At 56.0% G+C, this 26409-nt stretch overlaps 2 protein-coding genes across 2 annotated transcripts in view; one reads left to right on the top strand and one right to left on the bottom strand.

Moving 5' to 3' along the window:
- Positions 1-1341: 1341 nt before the first annotated feature.
- On the bottom strand, positions 1342-26125 carry LOC106864227 (E1A-binding protein p400-like; the record flags this gene model as incomplete). The annotated part of the gene is given in 12 exon segments (XM_088157588.1): positions 1342-1478; positions 3419-3510; positions 3513-4675; positions 7528-7697; positions 9484-9620; positions 15894-16071; positions 18665-18966; positions 20772-20867; positions 23970-24029; positions 24032-24058; positions 25790-25871; positions 25952-26125. Coding segments are annotated over 12 exon segments (2618 nt in total), but the record flags the coding sequence as incomplete, so codon positions are not given.
- A 69-nt stretch (positions 26126-26194) lies between these two features.
- LOC148219444 (chromatin remodeling protein SRCAP-like) overlaps positions 26195-26409 on the top strand; it is a 35721-nt gene continuing 35506 nt past the window's right edge. The window contains exons 1-2 of the mRNA XM_088157582.1: positions 26195-26216; positions 26309-26338. Of these exons, the coding sequence (XP_088013708.1) occupies positions 26195-26216; positions 26309-26338 (52 nt within the window). The remainder of the gene's footprint in view (positions 26217-26308; positions 26339-26409) is intronic.

Consider the following 26409-nt stretch of genomic DNA (forward strand, 5'->3'; position numbering starts at 1 on the left):
TACTCACCTGAGCTCACCTGAGAAATTTCGGGAAAAATCGGAAAAAATTGGAGGGAAAATTCGGGATTTTAAAGGAAATTTTTGGGATTTACAGAAAAATTTGGGGGTTCAGGTGTTGAAAATGAGGTGGGAAAAATTTACCTGGGGAACACCTGAGACTCACCTGGGACTCACCTGAGCTCACCTGAGAAATTTGGGAAAAAATCCGGAAAAAATCGGAAAAAATTGGAGGGAAAAATTTGCGATTTTTAAGGAAATTTTTGGGATTTTAGGGAGAAATTTGGGGGTTCAGGTGTGCCCAGGTGTGCCCAGGTGTGCCCAGGTGTGCCGCCCTCACCTGGCCTGGCCCATGACGTCATCAGAGACCTCAAACAGGTGAATTTTGAGCAAATTTGGGTAAAATTTGATGGAATTTGGGTAAAATTCAATGGGAATTTTGCGCTCCCAGGTGTGCCCAGGTGTGCCCAGGTGTGCCCAGGTGTGCCGCCCTCACCTGGCCTGGCCCATGACGTCATCAGAGACCTCAAACAGGTGAATTTTGAGCAAATTTGGGTGGAATTTGATGGAATTTAGTCACAATTTAACGGGAATTTCGGGAATCTGGGCTTCCCAGGTGTGCCCAGGTGTGCCCAGGTGTGCCCAGGTGTGCCCAGGTGTGCCGCCCTCACCTGGCCTGGCCCATGACGTCATCACAGACCTTGAACAGGTGAATTTTAATGAAATTTGGGTGGAATTTGGATAAAATTTGATGGAATTTGAGCGAAATTTCAAGGGAATTTCGGGGATTTGGGGCTCCCAGGTGTGCCCAGGTGTGCCCAGGTGCGCCCAGGTGTGCCGCCCTCACCTGGCCTGGCCCATGACGTCATCAAGGACCTCAAACAGGTGAATTTTGATGAAATTTTGATGGAATTTGGGTGGAATTTGATGAAATTTAGTCACAATTTAATGGGAATTTCGGGAATTTGGGGCTCTCAGGTGTGCCCAGGAGTGCCCAGGTGTGCCCAGGTGTGCCGCCCTCACCTGGCCTGGCCCATGACGTCATCAGAGACCTCGCACAGGTGAATTTTGATGGAATTCGAGTGGAATTTGATGGAATTTGGGCACAATTTAATGGGAATTTTGGGATTTCCGGGCTCCCAGGTGTGCCCAGGTGTGCCCAGGTGTGCCGCCCCCACCTGGCCTAGCCCATGACGTCATCACAGACCTCGCACAGGTGAATTTTGATGAAATTTGGGTGGAATTTGGGTGGAATTTGATGAAATTTAGTCACAATTTAATGGGAATTTTGGGATTTCCGGGCTCCCAGGTGTGCCCAGGTGTGCCCAGGTGTGCCGCCCTCACCTGGCCTGGCCCATGAAGTCGTCGTAGAGGAACCTCTGGCGCTTGGACAGGCGACACCTGAGCACGTGCTCGTACTTCTTGGGCATCTGCTTCTCCACGTCCACCTTGAGCCGGCGCAGCAGGAACGGCCGCAGCACCTGGCGGGACAGGTGAGCCTCAGGTGAGCCTCAGGTGTGACCCAAAAGGTCACAGGTGTGTCCCAGTGTGGTCTATTGTGACCCAGGTGTGTCCTAAAGTGACCCAGGTGTGTCCCAGGTGTGTCCCAAGTTGTCCCAGGTGTGTCCTAAAGTGATCCAGGTGTGTCCTAGTGTGACCCAGGTGTGCCCAGGTGTGCCCAAATGTGACCCAGGTGTGTCCCCAAATGACCCAGGTGTGTCCTACTGTGACCCAGGTGTGTCCAGGTGTGCCCAAATGTGACCCAGGTGTGTCCCAGGTGTGTGCCAAAGTGCCCCAGGTGTACCCAGGTGTGTTCCAAAGTGACCCAGGTGTGTCCAGGTGTGTCCCAAAGCATCCCAGGTATGTCCTACTGTGACCCAGGTGTGTCCCAGGGTGACCCAGGTGTGTCCCAGGTGTGTCCCAAAGTGACCCAGGTGTGTCCCAGTGTGTTCTAGTGTGACCCAGGTGTGTCCTACTGTGACCCGGTATGTCCAGGTGTGACACAGGTGTGTCCCAGGTGTGTCATAAGGTCTCCCAGTCTCCCCCAGGTGTGCCCAGGTGTGTCCCAAAGTGACAAAGGTATGTCCCAGGTGTGTCCAGGTGTGCTCCAAAGTGACCCAGGTGTGTCCAGGTGAGTCCCAAAGTGACCCAGGTGTGTCCCAGTGTATCCCAATGTAACCCAGGTGTTCCCAGGTGTGCCCAGGTGCGTTACCTTGTGCAACCTTTTCACCAGGCTCTCGTTGTACTCCTGGCTGCCCTCGATCATCCCGCTCAGGTGTGACCAATGACACCCAGGTGTGTCCCAATGACACCCAGGTGTGTCCCAATGGAACCCAATGACACCCAGGTGTGTCCCAATGTATCCCAATGACACCCAGGTGTGTCCCAATGTATCCCAATGACACCCAGGTGTGTCCCAATGACACCCAGGTGTGTCCCAATGTATCCCAATGACACCCAGGTGTGTCCCAATGACACCCAGGTGTGTCCCAGTGTAACCCAATGACACCCAGGTGTGTCCCAATGTATCCCAATAGAACCCAATGTATCCCAATGGAATCCAATGTATCCCAATGATACCCAGGTGTATCACACCTGTTCCCAGGTGTGCCCAGGTGCGTTACCTTGTGCAACCTTTTCACCAGGCTCTCGTTGTACTCCTGGCTGCCCTCGATCATCCCGCTCAGGTGTGACCAACGACACCCAGGTGTGTCCCAATGTAACCCAATGACACCCAGGTGTGTCCCAATGCATCCCAATGACACCCAGGTGTGTCCCAATGACACCCAGGTGTGTCCCAATGTATCCCAATGACACCCAGGTGTGTCCCAATGACACCCAGGTGTGTCCCAATGCATCCCAATGGATCCCAATGGAACCCAATGTAACCCAATGGAACCCAATGATACCCAGGTGTATCCAGGTGTATCCAGGTGTGCTCAGGTGCGTTACCTTGTGCAACCTTTTCACCAGGCTCTCGTTGTACTCCTGGCTGCCCTCGATCATCCCGCTCAGGTGTGACCAACGACACCCAGGTGTGTCCCAATGACACCCAGGTGTGTCCCAATGTATCCCAATGACACCCAGGTGTGTCCCAATGTAACCCAATGTATCCCAATGCATCCCAATGGAACCCAATGTATCCCAATGATACCCAGGTGTATCCAGGTGTATCCAGGTGTGCCCAGGTGCGTTACCTTGTGCAGTCTCTTGACGAGGCTCTCGTTGTACTCCTGGCTGCCCTCGATCATCCCGGTCAGGTGTGACCAATGACACCCAGGTGTGTCCCAATGACACCCAGGTGTGTCCCAATGCATCCCAATGCATCCCAATGTATCCCAATGTAACCCAATGTATCCCAATGATACCCAGGTGTATCCAGGTGTATCCAGGTGTATCCAGGTGTGCCCAGGTGCGTTACCTTGTGCAGTCTCTTGACGAGGCTCTCGTTGTACTCCTGGCTGCCCTCGATCATGCCGGTCAGGGGGTTGTGGAACCATTCCCGGAATTCCCGTGGGACTGGAACACCCTCGGCATCAGGAAATGCATCAGCGACCAGAGCTCCATCAGAGAGTTCTGCAGCGGCGTCCCCGTCAGCAGCAACCGCCGCTGGCTGCGCAGGTGACACAGGTGAGACACACGTGAGACACCTGGGACACCGGGGACGCAGGGACGGACAGGTACAGACAGGTACAGACAGGTACAGACAGGTATAGACAGGTACAGACAGGTACAGACAGGTATAGACAGGTATAGACAGGTACAGACAGGTACAGACAGGTATAGACAGAGACAGACAGGTATAGACAGGTACAGACAGGTACAGACAGGTATAGACAGGTACAGACAGGTACAGACAGAGACAGACAGAGACAGACACGTACAGACAAATACAGACAAGGACAGACAGGCACAGACAAGTGAGACAGGTGAGACACAGGTAAGACAAGTACAGACAGGTACAGACAGGTACAGACAAGTACAGACAGGTACAGACAGGTACAGACAGGTATAGACAGGTACAGACAGGTACAGACAAATACAGACAAGGACAGACAGGGACAGACAAGTGAGACAGGTGAGACACAGGTGAGACAGGTACAGACAGGTGAGACAGGTACAGACAGGTGAGACACAGGTACAGACAGGTACAGACAGGTGAGGGAACACCCTCGGCATCAGGAAATGCATCAGCGACCAGAGCTCCATCAGAGAGTTCTGCAGCGGCGTCCCCGTCAGCAGCAACCGCCGCTGGCTGCGCAGGTGACACAGGTGAGACACACGTGAGACACCTGGGACACCGGGGACGCAGGGACGGACAGGTACAGACAGGTACAGACAGGTATAGACAGGTATAGACAGAGACAGACAGGGACAGACAGGTACAGACAGGTATAGACAGGTACAGACAGGTATAGACAGAGACAGACAGGGACAGACAAATACAGACAAGGACAGACAGGGACAGACAAGTGAGACAGGTGAGACGCAGGTGAGACAGGTACAGACAGGTACAGACAGATAAGACAGGTACAGACAGGTGAGACACAGGTACAGACAGGTACAGACAGGTACAGACAGGTGAGGGAACACCCTCGGCATCAGGAAATGCATCAGCGACCAGAGCTCCATCAGAGAGTTCTGCAGCGGCGTCCCCGTCAGCAGCAACCGCCGCTGGCTGCGCAGGTGACACAGGTGAGACACACGTGAGACACCTGGGACACCGGGGACGCAGGTACAGACAGGTACAGACAGGTACAGGCAGAGACAGACAAGTACAGGCAGAGACAGACAAGGACAGACAGGGACAGACAAGTGAGACAGGTGAGACACAGGTGAGACAGGTACAGATAAGGACAGACAAATGAGTCAGGTACAGACAGGTGAGACACAGGTGAGACACGGACAGACAGATACAGACAGGTACAGACAGGTACAGACAGAGACAGACAGAGACAGACAGAGACAGACAAATACAGACAAGGACAGACAGGGACAGACAAGTGAGACAGGTGAGACGCAGGTGAGACAGGTACAGACAGGTGAGACAGGTACAGACAGGTACAAACAGGTACAGACAGGTACAGACAATTATAGTCAGGTACAGACACGTACAAACAAATACAGACAAGTACAGACAGGCGACACAGGTGAGACAGGTACAGACAGGTACAGACAGGTGAGGCACAGGTGAGACAGGTACAGACAAGTACAAACAGGTCAGACAGGTACCGACAGGTGAGACAGGTACAGACAAGTAAAGACAGGTGAGACAGATACAGACAGGTGAGACAAGGACAGACAGGTGAGACAGGTACAGACAAGTGAGACAGGTGAGACAGGTACAGACAGGTGAGACAGGTACAGACACATACAAACAGGTGAGACACAGGTGAGACAGGTACACAGGTACAGACAAGTGAGACAGGTACAGACAAGTGAGACAGGTACAGACAGATACAAATAGGTGAGACACAGGTGAGACAGGTACACAGGTACAGACAGGTGAGACAGGTACAGACAGGTGAGACAGGTACAGACAGGTAAGACCGGTGGAGACAAGGACGGACAGGTGAGACAAGGACAGACAGGTACAGACACACAGGTGAGCACAGGTAAGAACACCTGAGAACAAATCAGAACAGGTGAGGACAAGCCAGGACAGGTGAGCACAAGTAAGGACAGGTGAGAACAAGTCAGGACAGGTGAGTACAGGTAAGAACACCTGAGAACAAGTCAGGACAGGTGAGCACAGGTAAGGACAGGTGAGCACAGGTAAAGGAACCCTCGACACCAGCTCAGCTCCGTCAGCGAGTTCAGCACAGGATCCAACACAGGTGAGCTCCTCACCTGCCCAGGTGTGTCCCAGGTGGCTCAGGTGCAGCTGAGCTGTGCTCAGGTGTGTCCCAGGTGCACACAGATGTGTGCCAGGTACATCCAGGTGTATCCCAGGTGTACCCCAGGTATATTCCAGCTACTCTCAGGTGTATCCCAGGGAACTCAGGTGTACCCCAGGTGTATCCCAGCTACTCTCAGATATACCCCACATAACTCAGGTGTATCCCAGGTGCACCCCAGTGTACCCAGGTGTACCCCAGCTAACTCAGGTGTATCCCAAGTGTATCCCAGGTAACTCAGGTGTACCCCAGGTGTATCCCAGCTAACTCAGGTGTACCCAGCTAACTCAGGTGCATCCAGGTGTACCCCAGGTGTACTCCAGGTATAGCCCAGCCAACTCAGGTGTATCTCAGGTGTATCTCAGGTGTACCCCAGGTAACTCAGGTGTGTCCCAGCTAACTCAGGTGTATTCCAGGTGCACCCAGGCCCCTCTAGGTGTACCCCAGCTAACTCAGGTGCGTCCCAGGTGTATCCCAGCTAACTCAGGTGTGTCCCAGGTGTACCCCAGCTAACTCAGGTGTGTCCCAGGTGTATCCCAGGTAACTCAGGTGTACCCCAGGTGTACCCCAGCTAACTCAGGTGTGTCCCAGGTGCACCCAGGCCCCTCCAGGTGTATCCCAGGTAACTCAGGTGCACCCCAGCTAACTCAGGTGTATCCCAGGTGTACCCAAATGTATCCCAGCTCCTCTCAGGTGTATCCCAGGTAACTCAGGTGTATCTCAGGTGTATCCCAGCTAACTCAGGTGTATCCCAGGTGTACCCCAGGTAACCCAGGTGTACCCCAGGTGTATCCCAGCTAACTCAGGTGTACCTGAGCTGTATCCCAGCTAACTCAGGTGCACCCCAGGTGTATCCCAGCTACTCTCAGGTGTATCCCAGGTAACTCAGGTGTACCTGAGGTGTACCCCAGATAACTCAGGTGTACCCAGGCCCCTCTAGGTGTACCCCAGCTAACTCAGGTGTGTCCCAGGTGTATCCCAGGTAACTCAGGTGTACCCCAGGTGTACCCCAGCTAACTCAGGTGTATCCCAGGTGTACCCAAATGTATCCCAGCTACTCTCAGGTGTATCCCAGGTAACTCAGGTGTATCTCAGGTGTATCCCAGCTAACTCAGGTGTATCCCAGGTGCACCCAGGCCCCTCCAGGTGTATCCCAGGTAACACAGGTGTATCCCAGGTGTACCTAAATGTATCCCAGCTACTCTCAGGTGTATCCCAGGTAACTCAGGTGCACCCAGGTGTATCCCAGCTAACTCAGGTGTATCCCAGGTGTACCCCAGGTAACTCAGGTGTATCCCAGGTAACACAGGTGTATCCCAGGTGTACCCCAGCTAACTCAGGTGTATCCCAGGTGTACCCAAATGTATCCCAGCTACTCTTAGGTGTATCCCAGGTAACTCAGGGGTATCTCAGGTGTACCCCAGCTAACTCAGGTGTACCCCAGGTGCACCCAGGCCCCTCCAGGTGTATCCCAGGTAACACAGGTGTATCCCAGGTGTACCCAAATGTATCCCAGCTACTCTCAGGTGTATCCCAGGTAACTCACGTGTGTCCCAGGTGTACCCCAGCTAACTCAGGTGTACCCCAGGTAACCCAGGTGCCCCTCAGGTGCCCCGCCAGGTGCGTGCCTCACCTGTTGAAGTTGAGCAGGGACTGCCAGCGCTGGGATTTGAAGTTTTTGATGTTCTGGGCCTCGTCCAGGATCAGGTACTTCCAGTTCTTACGGCGGAAGGCCTGGTGGTCCTGGAGCACCAGCTTGTACGAGGTGATGCACACGTGGAAGGCGTTGGGCTTGGTCCAGCCCTGACAGGTGACACAGGTGACACAGGTGAGGAAAAAATCCCCGAAAAAATCCGGCAAAAAACGGCCCCAAAATGGCCCCAAAATGGCCCCAAAACGCGCCCAGGTGTGTGCCCAGGTGTGCAGTCCCAGCCTGTACCAGGTGATGCACACGTGGAAGGCGTTGGGCTTGGTCCAGCCCTGACAGGTGAGACAGGTGAGGGAAAAATCCCCGAAAAAATCCGGCAAAAAACGGCCCCAAAATGGCCCAAAAATGGCCCCAAAAACTGCCCAGGTGTGCCCAGGTGTGTGTCGAGGCACGTGCTCAGGTGTGTCCCCAATTGTGCTCAGGTGTGTCCCCAGGTGTGCCCCAGGTGTGCTCCAGGTGTGTGCCCAGGTGTCCCCATGTGTGTGTCCAGGTGTGCCCCAGGTGTGCCCAGGTGAATCCACAGGTGTGTGCCCCAGGTGTGTGCCCAGGTGTGCAGTCCCAGCCTGTACCAGGTGATGCACACGTGGAAGGCGTTGGGCTTGGTCCAGCCCTGACAGGTGACACAGGTGAGACAGGTGAGACAGGTGAGGCAGGTGAGGGGAAAAAAAACGAAAAAATCCGGCTAAAAATGGCCCCAAAAACTGCCCAGGTGTGTCCAGGCACGTGCTCAGGTGTGTCCCCAATTGTGCTCAGGTGTGTCCCCAGGTGTGTGCCCAGGTGTCCCCATGTGTGTGTCCAGGTGTGCCCCAGGTGTGCCCAGGTGAATCCACAGGTGTGTGCCCCAGGTGTGTGCCCAGGTGTGCAGTCCCAGCCTGTACCAGGTGATGCACACGTGGAAGGCGTTGGGCTTGGTCCAGCCCTGACAGGTGAGACAGGTGAGGGAAAAAAAAGCAAAAAAATCCGGCAAAAAACGGCCCCAAAATGGCCCAAAAACGGCCCCAAAAACTGCCCAGGTGTGTCCAGGTGTGTGTCCAGGCACGTGCTCAGGTGTGTCCCCAGTTGTGCTCAGGTGTGTCCCCAGGTGTGCCCCAGGTGTGTGCCCAGGTGTCCCCATGTGTGTGTCCAGGTGTGCCCCAGGTGTGCCCAGGTGCCCGCAGGTGCATCCCAGGTGCCCCCAGGTACGCCCAGGTGTATCCCAGGTACCCCCACGTGTATCCCAGGTGTGCCCAGGTGCCCACAGGTGTGTCCAGGTGTATCCCAGGTGTGCCCAGGTGTATCCCAGATACCCCCAGGTGTATCCCAAGTGTGTCCAAGTGCCCCCAGGTGTATCCGAGGTTCCCCAGACGCCCCCAGGTGTATCCCAGGTGTGCCCAGGTGCCCCCAGGTGTATCCCAGATACCCCCAGGTGTATCCCAGGTGTGCCCAGGTGTATCCCAGGTGTATCCCAGATACCCCCAGGTTGCCCCCAGGTGTCCCCAGGTGTATCCCAGGTGCCCCCAGGTATATCCCAAGTGTACCCTGGTACCCCCAGGTGTATCCCAGGTGCCCCCAGGTGTATCCCACGTGCCCCCAGGTGTGCCCAGGTGTGCCCAGGTGTATCCCAGGTGCCCCCAGGTGTATCCCAGGCGCCCCCAGGTGTGCCCAGGTGTATCCCAGGTGTCCCCAGGTGCCCCCAGGTGTCCTCAGGTGTATCCCAGGCGCCCCCAGGTGTCCCCAGGTGTATGCCAGGTGCCCCCAGGTGTGCCCAGGTATATCCCAGGTGTCCCCAGGTGCCCCCAGGTGTCCCCAGGTGTATCCCACGTGCCCCCAGGTGCCCCCAGGTGTGCCCAGGTGTGCCCAGGTGTATCCCAGGTGCCCCCAGGTGTGCCCAGGTGCGCTCACCTGTCTCTTGAGGCGCCGCTCTTTCTGGGCCCCGTAGTAGGTGAGGATTTTGAAGCTCGGGCACCAACGCTTGAGCTCCATCTCCCAATTGAGCATCACCGAGGTGGGCACGATGATCAGGTGAGGGCCCCAGCTACCTGTGCACAGGTGAGACGCCCGGAAATGCGCTCAGGTGAGTCCCAAGGGGGCTCAGGTGAGGCCCAAAGAGCCCAAAAACTCAAAAAAACGGGGCTCAGGTGAGTCCTGGGGACCCTAAAACTGCTCAGGTGGGACTTGAATCCCCCTAAAGGCGTCTCAGGTGAGTCCCAAAGGATCTCAGGTGAGTCCTAAAGAATCTCAGGTGAGTCCCAAAGGGGCCCAGGTGAGTCCCCTGAGCTCCATCTCCCAATTGAGCATCACCGAGGTGGGCACGATGATCAGGTGAGGGCCCCAGCTACCTGTGCACAGGTGAGACGCCCGGAAATGCGCTCAGGTGAGTCCCAAGGGGGCTCAGGTGAGGCCCAAAGAGCCCAAAAACTCAAAAAAACGGGGCTCAGGTGAGTCCTGGGGACCCTAAAACTGCTCAGGTGGGACTCGAATCCCCCTAAAGGTGTCTCAGGTGAGTCCCAAGGATCTCAGGTGAGTCCCAAGGGGCTCAGGTGAGTCCCAAAGGGTCTCAGGTGAGTCCCAAAGGGGTCCAGGTGAGTCCCCTGAGCTCCATCTCCCAATTGAGCATCACCGAGGTGGGCACGATGATCAGGTGAGGGCCCCAGCTACCTGTGCACAGGTGAGACGCCCGGAAATGCGCTCAGGTGAGTCCCAAGGGGTCTCAGGTGAGTCCCAAAGAGCCCAAAAATCCAAAAAAACGGGGCTCAGGTGAGTCCTGGGGACCCTAAAACTGCTCAGGTGGGACTCGAATCCCCCTAAAGGTGTCTCAGGTGAGTCCCAAAGGATCTCAGGTGAGTCCCAAAGAATCTCAGGTGAGTCCCAAGGGTCTCAGGTGAGTCCTGGACACCCCAAAAACCCCAAATAAAGGGGCTCAGGTGAGTCTGAAAGAGCTCAGGTGAGTCCCCAAGAATTTCAGGTGAGTCTGAAAGGCCTCAGGTGAGTCCCAAGGGTCCCAGGTGAGGCCCAAAGAGCCCAAAAACCCCAAAAATGGGGCCCAGGTGAGTCCTGGGGACCTTAAAACTGCTCAGGTGGGACTCGAATCCCCCTAAAGGTGTCTCAGGTGAGTCCCAAAGGATCTCAGGTGAGTCCCAAAGGATCTCAGGTGAGTCCCAAGGGTCTCAGGTGAGTCCCAAAGGGGCCCAGGTGAGTCCCCTGAGCTCCATCTCCCAATTGAGCATCACCGAGGTGGGCACGATGATCAGGTGAGGGCCCCAGCTACCTGTGCACAGGTGAGACGCCCGGAAATGCGCTCAGGTGAGTCCCAAGGGGTCTCAGGTGAGTCCCAAAGAGCCCAAAAATCCAAAAAAACGGGGCTCAGGTGAGTCCTGGGGACCCTAAAACTGCTCAGGTGGGACTCGAATCCCCCTAAAGGTGTCTCAGGTGAGTCCCAAAGGATCTCAGGTGAGTCCCAAAGAATCTCAGGTGAGTCCCAAGGGTCTCAGGTGAGTCCTGGACACCCCAAAAACCCCAAATAAAGGGGCTCAGGTGAGTCTGAAAGAGCTCAGGTGAGTCCCCAAGAATTTCAGGTGAGTCTGAAAGGCCTCAGGTGAGTCCCAAGGGTCCCAGGTGAGGCCCAAAGAGCCCAAAAACCCCAAAAATGGGGCCCAGGTGAGTCCTGGGGACCTTAAAACTGCTCAGGTGGGACTCGAATCCCCCTAAAGGTGTCTCAGGTGAGTCCCAAAGGATCTCAGGTGAGTCCCAAAGGATCTCAGGTGAGTCCCAAGGGTCTCAGGTGAGTCCCAAAGGGGCCCAGGTGAGTCCCCTGAGCTCCATCTCCCAATTGAGCATCACCGAGGTGGGCACGATGATCAGGTGAGGGCCCCAGCTACCTGTGCACAGGTGAGACGCCCGGAAATGCGCTCAGGTGAGTCCCAAGGGGCTCAGGTGAGGCCCAAAGAGCCCAAAAACTCAAAAAAACGGGGCCCAGGTGAGTCCTGGGGACCTTAAAACTGCTCAGGTGGGACTCGAATCCCCCTAAAGGTGTCTCAGGTGAGTCCAAAGGGTCTCAGGTGAGTCCCAAAGAGCCCAAAAACCCCCCAAAAATGGGGCCCAGGTGAGTCTGAAAGGCCTCAGGTGAGTCCCAAGGGGCTCAGGTGAGGCCCAAAGAGCCCAAAAACTCAAAAAAACGGAGCTCAGGTGAGTCCTGGGGACCCTAAAACTGCTCAGGTTGGGACTCGAATCCCCCTAAAGGTGTCTCAGGTGAGCCCCAAAGGATCTCAGGTGAGTCCTAAAGAATCTCAGGTGAGTCGCAAGGGTCTCAGGTGAGTCCCAAAGAGCCCCAAAACCCCAAAAAGTCGGGCTCAGGTGAGTCCTGGAAAGCCCAAAACCTCAAAAAAATGGGGCTCAGGTGAGTCTGAAAGGGCTCAGGTGAGTCCCCAGGAATCTCAGGTGAGCCCCAAAGGGTCTCAGGTGAGTCCCAAAGAGCCCAAAAACCCCAAAAAATGGGGCTCAGGTGAGTCTGAAAGGGCTCAGGTGAGTCCCAAGTGCCTCAGGTGAGTCCTGGACACCCCAAAAACCCCAAATAAAGGGGCTCAGGTGAGTCTTGGGGACCTTAAAACTGCTCAGGTGGGACTCGAATCCCCCTAAAGGTGTCTCAGGTGAGTCCCAAAGGGGCTCAGGTGAGTCCCAAAGAATCTCAGGTGAGTCCCCAAGTAGCTCAGGTGAGTCCTAAGGTTTGTCCCAGGTGTGTGCTATGGCTCTCAGGTGTGTGTTATGGCTCTCAGGTGTGTGCTATGGCTCTCAGGTGTGTGTTACGGCTCTCAGGTGTGTGCTATGGCTCTCAGGTGTGTGTTATGGCTCTCAGGTGTGTGCTATGACTCTCAGGTGTGTGCTCTGGCTCTCAGGTGTGTGTTACGGCTCTCAGGTGTGTGCTATGGCTCTCAGGTGTGTGTTATGGCTCTCAGGTGTGTGTTACGGCTCTCAGGTGTGTGCTATGGCTCTCAGGTGTATCCCAGCTGTACCCAGGTGTATCCCAGGTGTGCCCAGGTGTGTCCCCTCACCTTTCTCGCAGGCCAGGTGAGCCAGCAGCGAGATGGTCTGGATGGTCTTGCCCAGCCCCATCCCAGGTGTGTTACGGCTCTCAGGTGTGTGCTATGGCTCTCAGGTGTGTGCTATGGCTCCCAGGTGTGTGCTATGGCACTCAGGTGTGTGCTATGGCTCTCAGGTGTGTGTTATGGCTCTCAGGTGTGTGCTATGACTCTCAGGTGTGTGCTCTGGCTCTCAGGTGTGTGTTACGGCTCTCAGGTGTGTGCTATGGCTCTCAGGTGTGTGTTATGGCTCTCAGGTGTGTGTTACGGCTCTCAGGTGTGTGCTATGGCTCTCAGGTGTATCCCAGCTGTACCCAGGTGTATCCCAGGTGTGCCCAGGTGTGTCCCCTCACCTTTCTCGCAGGCCAGGTGAGCCAGCAGCGAGATGGTCTGGATGGTCTTGCCCAGCCCCATCCCAGGTGTGTTACGGCTCTCAGGTGTGTGCTATGGCTCTCAGGTGTGTGCTATGGCTCCCAGGTGTGTGCTATGGCACTCAGGTGTGTGCTATGGCTCTCAGGTGTGTGCTATGGCTCTCAGGTGTGTCTCAGGTGTGTGTTACGGCTCTCAGGTGTGTGCCATGGCTCTCAGGTGTGTGTTATGGCTCTCAGGTGTGTGTTACGGCTCTCAGGTGTGTGTTACGGCTCTCAGGTGTGTCTCAGGTGTGTGCTACGGCTCTCAGGTGTGTGTTATGGCTCTCAGGTGTGTGCTATGGCTCTCAGGTGTGTGCTATGGCTCTCAGGTGTGTGTTACGGCTCTCAGGTGTGTCTCAGGTGTGTGCTATGGCTCTCAGTTGTGTGTCATGGCTCTCAGGTGTGTCTCAGGTGTGTGCTATGGCTCTCAGGTGTGTGTTACGGCTCTCAGGTGTGTCTCAGGTGTGTGTTACGGCTCTCAGGTGTGTGCTATGGCTCTCAGGTGTGTGTTACAGCTCTCAGGTGTGTGCTATGGCTCTCAGGTGTGTGCTATGGCTCTCAGGTGTGTGTTATGGCTCTCAGGTGTGTGTTACGGCTCTCAGGTGTGTGCTATGGCTCTCAGGTGTGTGTTACGGCTCTCAGGTGTGTGCTATGGCTCTCAGGTGTGTCTCAGGTGTGTGTTATGGCTCTCAGGTGTGTGCTATGGCTCTCAGGTGTGTGCTATGGCTCTCAGGTGTGTGTTACAGCTCTCAGGTGTGTGCTATGGCTCTCAGGTGTGTCTCAGGTGTGTGTTATGGCTCTCAGGTGTGTGCTATGGCTCTCAGGTGTGTGTTATGGCTCTCAGGTGTGTGTTATGGCTCTCAGGTGTGTCTCAGGTGTGTGTTACGGCTCTCAGGTGTGTGTTACGGCTCTCAGGTGTCTGCTCTGGCTCTCAGGTGTGTGTTATGGCTCTCAGGTGTGTGTTACGGCTCTCAGGTGTGCGTTATGACTCTCAGGTGTGTGTTACGGCTCTCAGGTGTGCGTTATGGCACTCAGGTGTGTGTTATGGCTCCCAGGTGTGTGCTATGACTCTCAGGTGTGTCTCAGGTGTGTGCTATGGTTCTCAGGTGTATCTCAGCTGTACACTATGTCTCTCAGGTGTATCCAGGTGTACCCAGGTGTATCCAGGTGTACCCAGGTGTACCCCAGGTGGGCCCAGGTGTGTCCCCTCACCTTTCTCGCAGGCCAGGTGAGCCAGCAGCGAGATGGTCTGGATGGTCTTGCCCAGCCCCATCCCAGGTGTGTGCTATGGCTCTCAGGTGTGTGTTACGGCTCTCAGGTGTGTGTTACGGCTCTCAGGTGTGTGCTATGGCTCCCAGGTGTGTGCTATGGCACTCAGGTGTGTGCTATGGCTCTCAGGTGTGTGCTATGGCTCTCAGGTGTGTCTCAGGTGTGTGTTACGGCTCTCAGGTGTCTGCTATGGCTCTCAGGTGTGTGTTATGGCTCTCAGGTGTGTGTTACGGCTCTCAGGTGTGTGCCATGGCTCTCAGGTGTGTCTCAGGTGTGTGCTACGGCTCTCAGGTGTGTGTTACGGCTCTCAGGTGTGTGCTATGGCTCTCAGGTGTGTGCTATGGCTCTCAGGTGTGTGTTACGGCTCTCAGGTGTGTCTCAGGTGTGTGCTATGGCTCTCAGTTGTGTGTCATGGCTCTCAGGTGTGTCTCAGGTGTGTGCTCTGGCTCTCAGGTGTGTGTTATGGCTCTCAGGTGTGTGTTACGGCTCTCAGGTGTGTCTCAGGTGTGTGTTACGGCTCTCAGGTGTGTGTTATGGCTCTCAGGTGTGTGCTATGGCTCTCAGGTGTGTGTTACGGCTCTCAGGTGTGTGCTATGGCTCTCAGGTGTGTGCTATGGCTCTCAGGTGTGTGCTATGGCTCTCAGGTGTGTGCTATGGCTCTCAGGTGTGTCTCAGGTGTGTGCTATGGCTCTCAGGTGTGTGCTATGGCTCTCAGGTGTGTCTCAGGTGTGTGCTATGGCTCTCAGGTGTGTGTTATGGCTCTCAGGTGTGTGTTACGGCTCTCAGGTGTCTGCTATGGCTCTCAGGTGTGTGTTATGACTCTCAGGTGTGTGTTACGGCTCTCAGGTGTGCGTTATGGCACTCAGGTGTGTGTTATGGCTCCCAGGTGTGTGCTATGACTCTCAGGTGTGTCTCAGGTGTGTGCTATGGTTCTCAGGTGTATCTCAGCTGTACACTATGTCTCTCAGGTGTATCCAGGTGTACCCAGGTGTATCCAGGTGTACCCAGGTGTACCCCAGGTGTGCCCAGGTGTGTCCCCTCACCTTTCTCGCAGGCCAGGTGAGCCAGCAGCGAGATGGTCTGGATGGTCTTGCCCAGCCCCATCTCAGGTGTGTGCTATGGCTCTCAGGTGTGTGCTAAGGCTCTCAGGTGTGTGCTATGGCTCTCAGGTGTGTGTTACGGCTCTCAGGTGTGTGCTATGGCTCTCAGGTGTGTGCTATGGCTCTCAGGTGTGTGTTATTGCTCTCAGGTGTGTGCTATGGCTCTCAGGTGTGTGTTACGGCTCTCAGGTGTGTGTTATGGCTCTCAGGTGTGTGCCATGGCTCTCAGGTGTGTCTCAGGTGTGTGCTCTGGCTCTCAGGTGTGTGTTATGGCTCCCAGGTGTATCTCAGGTGTGTGTTACGGCTCTCAGGTGTGTGTTATGGCTCTCAGGTGTGTGCTATGACTCTCAGGTGTGTCTCAGGTGTGTGCTATGGCTCTCAGGTGTATCTCAGCTGTACACTATGACTCTCAGGTGTACCCAGGTGTATCCCAGGTGTGCCCAGGTGTGTCCCCTCACCTTTCTCGCAGGCCAGGTGAGCCAGCAGCGAGATGGTCTGGATGGTCTTGCCCAGCCCCATCTCGTCGGCCAGGATCCCGTTCAGGTTCTTCTCGTACATGGTGACGAGCCAGTCGAGCCCGATGTGCTGGTACTCGCGCAGAGTGCCCCGCAACAGGTGAGGGATGGGCGTCTTCACCTGCCCAGACAGGTGAGACACAGGTGAGAGACAGGTGGGACACAGTGAGAGACACAGGTGAGACACAGGTGAGATGCAGGTGAGACACAGGTGAGACACAGGTGAGACACAGGTGAGAGACAGGTGAGACACAGGTGAGACACAGGTGAGATGTGCTGGTACTCGCGCAGAGTGCCCCGCAACAGGTGAGGGATGGGCGTCTTCACCTGCCCGCACAGGTGAGACACACGTGACACACAGGTGAGAGACAGGTGAGAGACACGTGAGAGACAGGTGAGACACAGGGGAGACACAGGGGAGACACAGGTGAGAGGGGAGACACAGGTGGGACACAGGTGAGACACAGGTGAGACACAGGTGAGAGACAGGTGAGAGACACGTGAGAGACAGGTGAGAGACAGGTGAGACACAGGTGAGACACAGTGGAGATACAGGGGAGACACAGGTGAGATGTGCTGGCACTCGCACAGAGTGCCCCGCAACAGGTGAGGGATGGGTGTCTTCACCTGCCCGCACAGGTGAGACACAGGTGAGAGACAGGTGAGAGACAGGTGAGACACAGGTGAGACACAGTGAGAGACAGGTGAGACACACGTGAGACACAGGTGAGAGACAGGTGAGACACAGGGGAGACACAGGTGAGAGACAGGTGAGACACAGGTGAGACACAGGTGAGAGACAGGTGAGACACAGGTGAGACACAGTGAGAGACAGTGAGAGACAGGTGAGACACAGGTGAGACACAGGTGAGACAGGTGAGACACGGGTGAGACACAGGTGAGACACAGGTGAGATGTGCTGGTACTCGCGCAGAGTGCCCCGCAACAGGTGAGGGATGGGCATCTTCACCTGCCCGCACAGGTGAGACACAGGTGAGACACAGGTGAGACACAGGTGAGAGACAGGTGAGACACAGGGGAGACACAGGTGAGACAGAGATGAGAGACAGGTGAGACACAGGTGAGAGACAGGTGAGACACAGGTGAGACACAGGGGAGGCACAGGTGAGATGTGCTGGTACTCGCGCAGAGTGCCCCGCAACAGGTGAGGGATGGGCGTCTTCACCTGCCCGCACAGGTGAGACACGGTGAGAGACAGGTGAGAGACAGGTGAGAGACAGGTGAGAGACAGGTGAGAGACAGGTGAGACACAGGGGAGACACAGGTGAGAGACAGGTGAGAGACAGGTGAGATACAGGTGAGAGGTGAGACACAGGTGAGACACAGGTGAGAGACACGTGAGAGACAGGTGAGACACAGGTGAGAGGTGAGACACAGGTGAGAGACAGGTGAGATGTGAGATACAAGTGAGACACAGGTGAGAGACAGGTGAGACACAGGTGAGATACAGGTGCGATACAGGTGGAGTACAGGTGATGTACAATAGAACCACAGGTAAGCAGCAGGAGAGTCACAGGTGAATCAGACACAGGTAAACAGAAATGACTGACAAGTAACAGGTGTGGCAATCACAAATCACAGGTGGATCCCAGGTGTCCCCAGGTGTGTCCAGGTGTGTCCCAGCCATACCCAGGTGTATCCCAGGTGCCCCCAGGTGTGTCCAGGTGAGCTCACCTGCGTGGTGACCAAGGTGTACCCCTTGGGCTGGAGGCTCTGTGTGACCCAGGTGTATCTAAGGTGCCCCCAGGTGTCCCCAGGTGTATCTCAGGTGTATCCCAAGTGTCCCCAGGTGTGCCCAGGTGTATCCCAGCCATACCCAGCTGTCCCCAGGTGTATCCCAAGTGTCCCCAGGTGTATCCCAGGTGCACCCAGGTGTGCCCAGGTGTATCCCAGCCATACCCAGGTGTATCCCAGCTGTCCCCAGGTGTATCCCAGCTGTCCCCAGGTGTGCCCAGGTGCGTTACCTGCGTGGTGGCCAGGGTGTACCCCTTGGGCTGCAGGCTCTGTGTGACCCAGGTGTATCTAAGGTGTGCCCAGGTGTATCTCAGGTGTATCCCAAGTGTCCCCAGGTGTGCCCAGGTGTATCCCAAGTGTCCCCAGGTGTATCCCAGGTGCCCCCAGGTGTGCCCAGGTGTATCCCAGCCATACCCAGGTGTATCCCAGGTGTCCCCAGGTGTATCCCAGGTGCACCCAGGTGTGCCCCACCATACCCAGGTGTATCCCAGGTGTATCCCAGCCATACCGATGTGTATCCCAGGTGTCCCCAGTTGTAGCCAGGTGTATCCCAGCCATACCCAGGTGTATCCCAGGTGCACCCAGGTGTATCCCAAGTGTCCCCAGGTGTATCCCAGGTGTCCCCAGGTGTATCCCAGGTGTCCCCAGTTGTAGCCAGGTGTATCCCAGCCATACCCAGGTGTATCCCAGCTGTCCCCAGGTGTATCCCAGCTGTCCCCAGGTGCCCCCAGGTGTATCCCAGATGTCCCCAGGTGCCCCCAGGTGTATCCCAGGTGTGCCCAGGTGTATCCCAGCCATACCCAGGTGTATCCCAGCTGTCCCCAGGTGTATCCCAGGTGTCCCCAGGTGCCCCCAGGTGTATCCCAGGTGTGCCCAGGTGTATCCCAGCCATACCCAGGTGTATCCCAGCTGTCCCCAGGTGTATCCCAGCTGTCCCCAGGTGTGCCCAGGTGCGTTACCTGCGTGGTGGCCAGGGTGTACCCCTTGGGCTGGAGGCTCTCGGCGGCCGCCGCGATGTCGCTGATCTCCTTCTTGGGGGCGGGGCCGGCAGGTGGGGCGGGCGGGGCCGGGCTCACCTGGGCAGGTGCGGTGGGAGGGGCCGAGCCCCCGCCGGGCTCACCTGGCGGCCCCGCCCCGCCCTCCTGCCCCTCCCCCTCCTCCTCCTCGTCCTCGTCGTCGGCCTCGTCGTCGTCATCGTCGTCGTCGTCGTCGTCGTCGTCGTCATCGTCGTCGTCGTCGTCGCTCTCGCCGCCAGGTGAGTCTGGGGAGGGCACAGGTGAGGTCAGGGAGGGGCCTGGGCAGGTGTGGGGAGCGGCTGAGCGCACCTGGGCAGGTGCGGGGAGCGGCGGGACAGGTGTGGAGAACACCTGAGTGCACCTGGGCAGGTGTGGAGAGCACCTGAGTGCACCTGGGCAGGTGTGGGGAGCACCTGAGCACACCTGGACAGGTGTGGAGAACACCTGAGCGCACCTGGGCAGGTGTGGGGAACACCTGAGTGCACCTGAGCAGGTGTGGGGAGCGGCTGAACAGGTGTGGAGAACACCTGAGCGCACCTGGGCAGGTGTGGGGAGCTCCTGAGTGCACCTGAGCAGGTGTGGAGAACACCTGAGTGCACCTGGGCAGGTATAAAGCACACCTGAGCGCACCTGGGCAAGTGTGGGGAGCTCCTGAGTGCACCTGGGCAGGTGTGGAAAGCACCCGGGCGCACCTGAGCAGGTGTGGGGAGCACCTGAGTGCACCTGGGCAGGCGTACAGGCCACCTGGGCACACCTGGACAGGTGTGCAGAGCACCTGGACATAGTTGGACAGGTGTGGGGAACACCTGAGTGCACCTGGGCAGGTGTGGGGAACACCTGAGTGCACCTGGGCAGGCGTACAGGACACCTGGGCGCACCTGGACAGGTGCAACCTCACCTGAGCAGGGTCTATGTCACACCTATGCTCATCTGGACAGGTAGAATTGCATCTGAGCGAGATCTATAACACACCTGGGCACACCTGTGCTCACCTGAGTGGGGTCTATAGCACACCTGTGCACACCTGAGTGGGATCTATAACACACCTGGACACACCTGTGCACACCTGTGCTCACCTGAGCAGGGTCTCTAACACACCTGTGCACACCTGTGCTCACCTGAGCGGGGTCTATAGCACACCTGTGCTCACCTGAGCGGGGTCTAGAGCACACCTGTGCACACCTGTGCACACCTGTGCTCACTTGAGCAGGGTCTCTAACACACCTGTGCTCACCTGCCCACACCTGTGCTCCCCTGAGCGGGGTTTCTAACACACCTGTGCACACCTGTGCTCACCTGTGCACACCTGTGCTCACCTGAGCAGGGTCTCTAACACACCTGTGCACACCTGTGCTCACCTGAGCAGGGTCTATAGCACACCTGTGCACACCTGTGCTCACCTGAGCGGGGTCTATAGCACACCTGTGCTCACCTGTGCTCACCTGAGCTGGGTCTATAGCACACCTGGGCACACCTGTGCTCACCTGAGCTGGGTCTATAGCACACCTGTGCTCACCTGTGCTCACCTGAGCTGGGTCTATAACACACCTGTGCTCACCTGAGCGGGGTCTCTAGCACACCTGTGCACACCTGTGCTCACCTGAGCGGGGTCTCTAACATACCTGTGCACACCTGTGCACACCTGTGCTCACCTGAGTGGGGTCTCTAACACACCTGTGCACACCTGTGCTCACCTGAGCGGGGTCTATAGCACACCTGTGCACACCTGTGCTCACCTGTGCACACCTGTGCTCACCTGAGCAGGGTCTCTAACAGACCTGTGCTCACCTGAGGAGGGTCTCTAACATACCTGTGCACACCTGTGCTCACATGAGTGGGGTCTCTAACACACCTGTGCACACCTGTGCACACCTGTGCTCACCTGAGCAGGGTCTCTAACACACCTGTGCTCATCTGAGTGGGGTCTCTAACACACCTGTGCTCACCTGTGCACACCTGTGCTCACCTGAGCGGGGTCTCTAGCACACCTAGGCACACCTGAGCGGGATCTATAACACACCTGTGCACACCTGTGCACACCTGTGCTCACCTGAGCGGGTGCTGCTGGCACCGGGGGCGGAGTCGCAGTCGGAGTCGGTGAAGGCGCCGCGGTAACGCTGGAGCAGCTCCTCCATGGGCAGCGCACCTGGAACACACCTGGGTTACCTGGGGAACACCTGGGACACACCTGGGGTACCTGGGACACACCTGGGACACACCTGGGACACACCTGGGGTACCTGGGGAACACCTGGGACACACCTGGGTTACCTGGGGAACACCTGGGACACACCTGGGACACACCTGGGGTACCTGGGGAACACCTGGGACACACCTGGGTTACCTGGGGAACACCTGGGACACACCTGGGGAACACCTGGGACACACCTGGGTTACCTCGGGGTACCTGGTATAACACCTGGGGCACCTGCAAGACACCTGGGCTACCTGGTAAACACCTGGGACACACCTGAGTTACCTGGGGAACACCTGAGGTACCTGAGCAGCACCTGAGACACACCTGGTACACACCTGGGACACAGCTGGGACACACCTGAGTTACCTGGGGAACACCTGGGATACACCTCGGATACACCTGGGTTACCTGGGGAACACCTGGGATACACCTGGGTTACCTGGGGAACACCTGGGATACACCTGGGACACACCCGGGTTACCTGGGGAACACCTGGGACACACCTGGGACACACCTGGGACACACCCGGGTTACCTGGGGAACACCTGGGACACACCTGGGATACACCTGGGTTACCTGGGGAACACCTGGGACATGTCTGGGACATAGCTGGGGTACCTGGGGCACACCTGAGTTACCTGGAGGTACCTGGGGCACACCTGGGGTTACCTGGGGAACACCTTGGATACACCTGAGCTACATGGGGAACACTTGGGGCACACCTGAGTTACCTGGGACACACCTGGGGAGAACCTGAGACACACCTGAGCTGCCTGGGGAACATCTGGGGGTACCTGGGACACACCTGGGGAACACCTGGGACACACCTGAGCTACCTGGAGAACACCTAGGGGTACCTGGGACACACCTGGGCGTTATCTGGGACACACCTGAATTACCTGGGGAACACCTGGGGGGTTACCTGGGGTACCTGGGACACACCTGAGCTACCTAGGGGACACCTGAATTACCTGGGACGCACCCGGGACACACCTGAACTACCTGGGGGTACCTGGGACACACCTGAGGCACCTGGGATACACCTGAATTACCTGGGACACACCTGGCGGTTACCTAGAGCACACCTGAGTTACCTGGGGGTACCTGGGGCACACCTGGGGGTACCCGGGACACATCTGAGCTACCTGGGACACACCTGGGACACACCTGAATTACCTGGGACACACCTGGGGGTTACCTAGGGCACACCTGAGTTATGTGGGGGTACCTGGGACACACCTGAGGGTTACCTGGGGGTACCTGGGACACACCTGGGACACACCTGAGTTACCTGAGATACACCTGAGCTACCTGGGACACACCTGGGACACACCTAGGTTACCTGGGGAACACCTGGGCCACACCTGGGGCACACCTGGGGGTACCTGGGCCACACCTGGGGGTACCTGGGACACACCTGGGACACACCTGAGACACACCTGGGGGTTACCTGGGGGTACCTGAGACACACCTGGGGCACACCTGGGGCACACCTGGGAGTACCTGGGGAACACCTGGGGGTTACCTGGGACACACCTGAGTTACCTGGGACACACCTGGGGGTACCTGGGACACACCTGGGGCACACCTGAGTTACCTGGGCCACACCTGGGGGTACCTGGGGCGCACCTGGGGCACACCTGGGGGTACCTGGGCCACACCTGGGGGTACCTGGGGCGCACCTGAGGCCGCCCAGGTGAATGTGGGGGGGATCCCGTGGGAAATTTCAAGGAATTTTGGGGCCAATTTTGGGCATTTCGGGACATTTTTAGGGGGATTTTTTTTTTTGAATTTTGGGAAAATTTGGGGGGATTTTCGAGGTTTTTTGGATATTTTGGGAAAATTCGGGAAAATTTTGGGAAAATTTGGGAAATTTTTGGGAAATTTTTGGGAAAATTTTGGGAAATTTTGGGATTTTTTGGGATTTTTTGGGATTTTTTGGGGCGATTTTGGGGGATTTTGGGTTGGATTTGGGATCATTTTGGGTCAATTTTTTGATATTTTAGGACATTTTTATTGGGACTTTTTTTGTAATTTTGGACAATTTTAGACATTTTTGGACATTTTGGGATATTTTTGGATATTTTTGGACATTTTTGGATTATTTTGGGATATTTTTGGGGAGATTTTGGGGGATTTTGGGTCGATTTCAGGAGGATTTTGAGGCATTTTCTGGGATTTTGGGGGAAATTTTAGGGATCGATTTTGGGGATTTTTATGGAATTTTGTTTTAAATTTTGGATATTTTTGGATATTTTTGGATATTTTTTAATATTTTTGGACATTTTGGGACATTTTGGGATTTTTTGGGATTTTTTGGGATTTTTTGGGGCGATTTTGGGGGATTTTGGGTCGGTTTTGGGATCATTCTTGGGTCAATTTTTTGGTATTTTGGGAGATTTTTATTCGGATTTTTTTTGTAATTTTGGACATTTTTGGACATTTTTGGTCATTTTTGGACATTTTTGGACATTTTGGGATATTTTGGGGATTTTTTGGGGGGAATTTTGGGGGATTTTGGGTCGATTTCAGGAGAATTTTGAGGCATTTTCTGGGATTTTTGGAGAAATTTTAGGGATCGATTCTGGGGATTTTTATGGAAATTTCGTTTAAATTTTGGGTCTTTTTGGGTATTTTTTGAATATTTTTTGGATATTTTGAGACATTTTGGGATATTTTGGGATTTTTTTGGGGTTTTTTGGGGTTTTTTGGGGCGATTTTGGGGGATTTTGGGTTGGATTTGGGATCATTTTTGGTGTCAATTTTTTGGTATTTTGGGACATTTTTATTGGGATTTTTTTTTGGTAGTTTTGGACATTTTTGGACATTTTGGGTTAATTTTGGATATTTTGGGACATTTTGGGATATTTTTGGGATTTTTTCGGGGCGATTTTGGGGGATTTTGGGTCGATTTTGGGGGCATTTTTGGGTCATTTTTGTGTATTTTGGGCCATTTTCACCGGGGTTTTTTTCGCAATTTTTGACATTTTTGGACATTTTTGGACACTCTGGGATATTTTTGGGAGAATTCGGGGGATTTTGGGTCTCTCACCCTCCCTGGCGAGGTCGTCGAGCTCCTGCTGGTGATCGACGTCGCCCTCGAGGCGCTCCTGGCAGCGATGGTGTCCTCCTCATCCTCACCTGCAGCGCCCAAAAAAAACCCCAAAACGGCACCAAAACTGCTCAAAATGTCCCAAAAAACCCCAAAACGGCACCAAAACTGCTCAAAATCACCCAAAATCACCCCAAAACGGCACCAAAACTGCTCAAAAATGAGCCAAAATCACCCCAAAACGGCACCCAAAATCACCCAAAATGGCACCAAATGTCCCCAAAACTGCTCAAAATGTCCAAAATCACCCAAAAACGGCACCAAAATCACCCAAAATCACCCCAAAACGGCACCAAAACTGCTCAGAAATCACCCAAAATTACCCAAAATGGCCCCAAATGTCACCAAAACTGCTCAAAATGTCCCAAAATCACCCCAAAACGTCACCAAAACTGCCCAAAATCACCCCAAAAACCCCCAAACGGCACCAAAACTGCTCAAAATGTCCCAAAATTACCCAAAAACGGCACCAAACGTCACCAAAATCACCCAAAGTGGCACCAAATATCACCAAAACTGCTCAAAATGAGCCAAAAAATACCCAAAAACAGCACCAGACTCATCAAAACTGCTCAAAATGCCCCAAAATGGCCCAACCAAAACCACCCAAAAATACCCAGAAATGGCCCCAAATGTCACCAAAACCGCCCAAAATTGCACCAAAACGTCCAAAACTGCTCAAAATCGTCCAAAATTACCCAAAATGGCACCAAAACCACCCAAAACCACCCAAAAATACCCCAAACCAGCACCCAAAACGTCACCAAACTGCTCAAAATGTCCCAAAATTACCCAAAATGGCAGCAAAACCACCCAAAATCACCTGAAATTACCCCAAAACGGCCCAAACGGCCCCAAACGTCACCAAATCACCCAAAACCACCCAAAAATGGCCCAAAGTCACCAAAACTGCTCAAAATGACCCAAAATGACCCAAAATAACCCAAAATGGCCCCAAATCTGCCCAAAATCACCCGAAATTACCCGAAACCAGCCCCAAACGTCACCAAACCACCCAAAATTGCCCTGTCCCCATCCCCCATCCAGGTGAGTCCCCTCCCCCCTCACCTGTCCCCTCCCCCATCCGGGTGTGTCCCCTCCCCCCTTACCTGTCCCCTCCCCCATCCAGGTGAGTCCCCTCCCCCCTCACCTGTCCCCTCCCCCCCATCCGGGTGAGTCCCCTACCCCCAAGTGTGTCCCCTCACCCCCATCCAGGTGAGTCCCCTCCCCCCTCACCTGTCCCCTCCCCCCATCCGGGTGAGTCCCCTCCCCCCAAGGTGTCCCCTCACCCCCATCCAGGTGAGTCCCCCTCCCCCCTCTCACCTGTCCCCTCCCCCATCCGGGTGTGTCCCCTCCCCCCTTACCTGTCCCCCCACTCCCCCCCCCAGGTGAGTCCCCTCCCCCCTTCCAGGTGAGTCCCCTCTCCCCATCCAGGTGTGTCCTCTCACCTGTCCCCTCCCCCATCCAGGTGAGTCCCCTCCCCCCAAGTGTGTCCCCTCACCTGTCCCCTCCCCCCCCATCCAGATGAGTCCCCTCCCCCCATCCAGGTGAGTCCCCTCCCCTCACCTGTCCCCTCCCCCTCACCTGTCCCCTCCCCCCCATCCAGGTGTGTCCCCCTCACCTGTCCCCTCCCCCCATCCAGGTGTGTCCCCTCCCCCCCATCCACGTTTGTCCCCTCCCCCAAAGTGTGTCCCCTCACCTGTCCCCTCCCCCCTCACCTGTCCCCTCCCCCCATCCAGGTGTGTCCCCTCCCCCCTCACCCTCCTCCTCCTCAGCCGTGAACTCCTCGTCGTCCTCGCGGGGTCCCCAGGGTGGGGGAGGGTCCCGATCCCTCCTGAGCACCTGGGGAGGGGCACAGGTGAGAGGGGGGGGGAGGGGGCACAGGTGAGGTGGGACAGGTGAGGTGGGGGGAGGGGCGTTACCTGTGGGGGGAGGGAGGCCCAGCAGGTCCCCCAGGGGGCGGGGGGCGCCCTCGGCCGAGGCTGGAACAGAGGAGACAGGTGAGAACAGGTGAGAACAGGTGAGAGCAGGTGAGAACAGGTGAGACCTGGACACCCAAACCCCCACTCAGGTGAGCCCCAGGTGAGCCCAAATCCCCTCAGGTGCCCTCAAACCCCCCTCAGGTGAGCCCCAGGTGACCCCAAACCCCCCCAGGTGTCCCTCAAATGCCCCCTAAAACCCTTCCAGGTAACCCCCAAACCCCTCCAGGTGACCCCAGGTACCCCTCAAACCCCCCAGGTAACCCCAGATTCCCCCAGGTGTCCCTCAAACTCCTCCAGGTGACCCTCAGGTGATCCAACCCCCCTCAGGTGAGTCCAGGTGATCCCTCAAGCCCCCCTCAAACCCCCCTCAGGTGCTGCCAAACCCCCTCAGGTGACCA

The sequence above is a fragment of the Sturnus vulgaris genome, unplaced genomic scaffold (genome assembly GCF_052056855.1).
Source record: "Sturnus vulgaris isolate bStuVul1 unplaced genomic scaffold, bStuVul1.hap1 Scaffold_1138, whole genome shotgun sequence".
Taxonomy (NCBI): Eukaryota; Metazoa; Chordata; class Aves; order Passeriformes; family Sturnidae; genus Sturnus; species Sturnus vulgaris.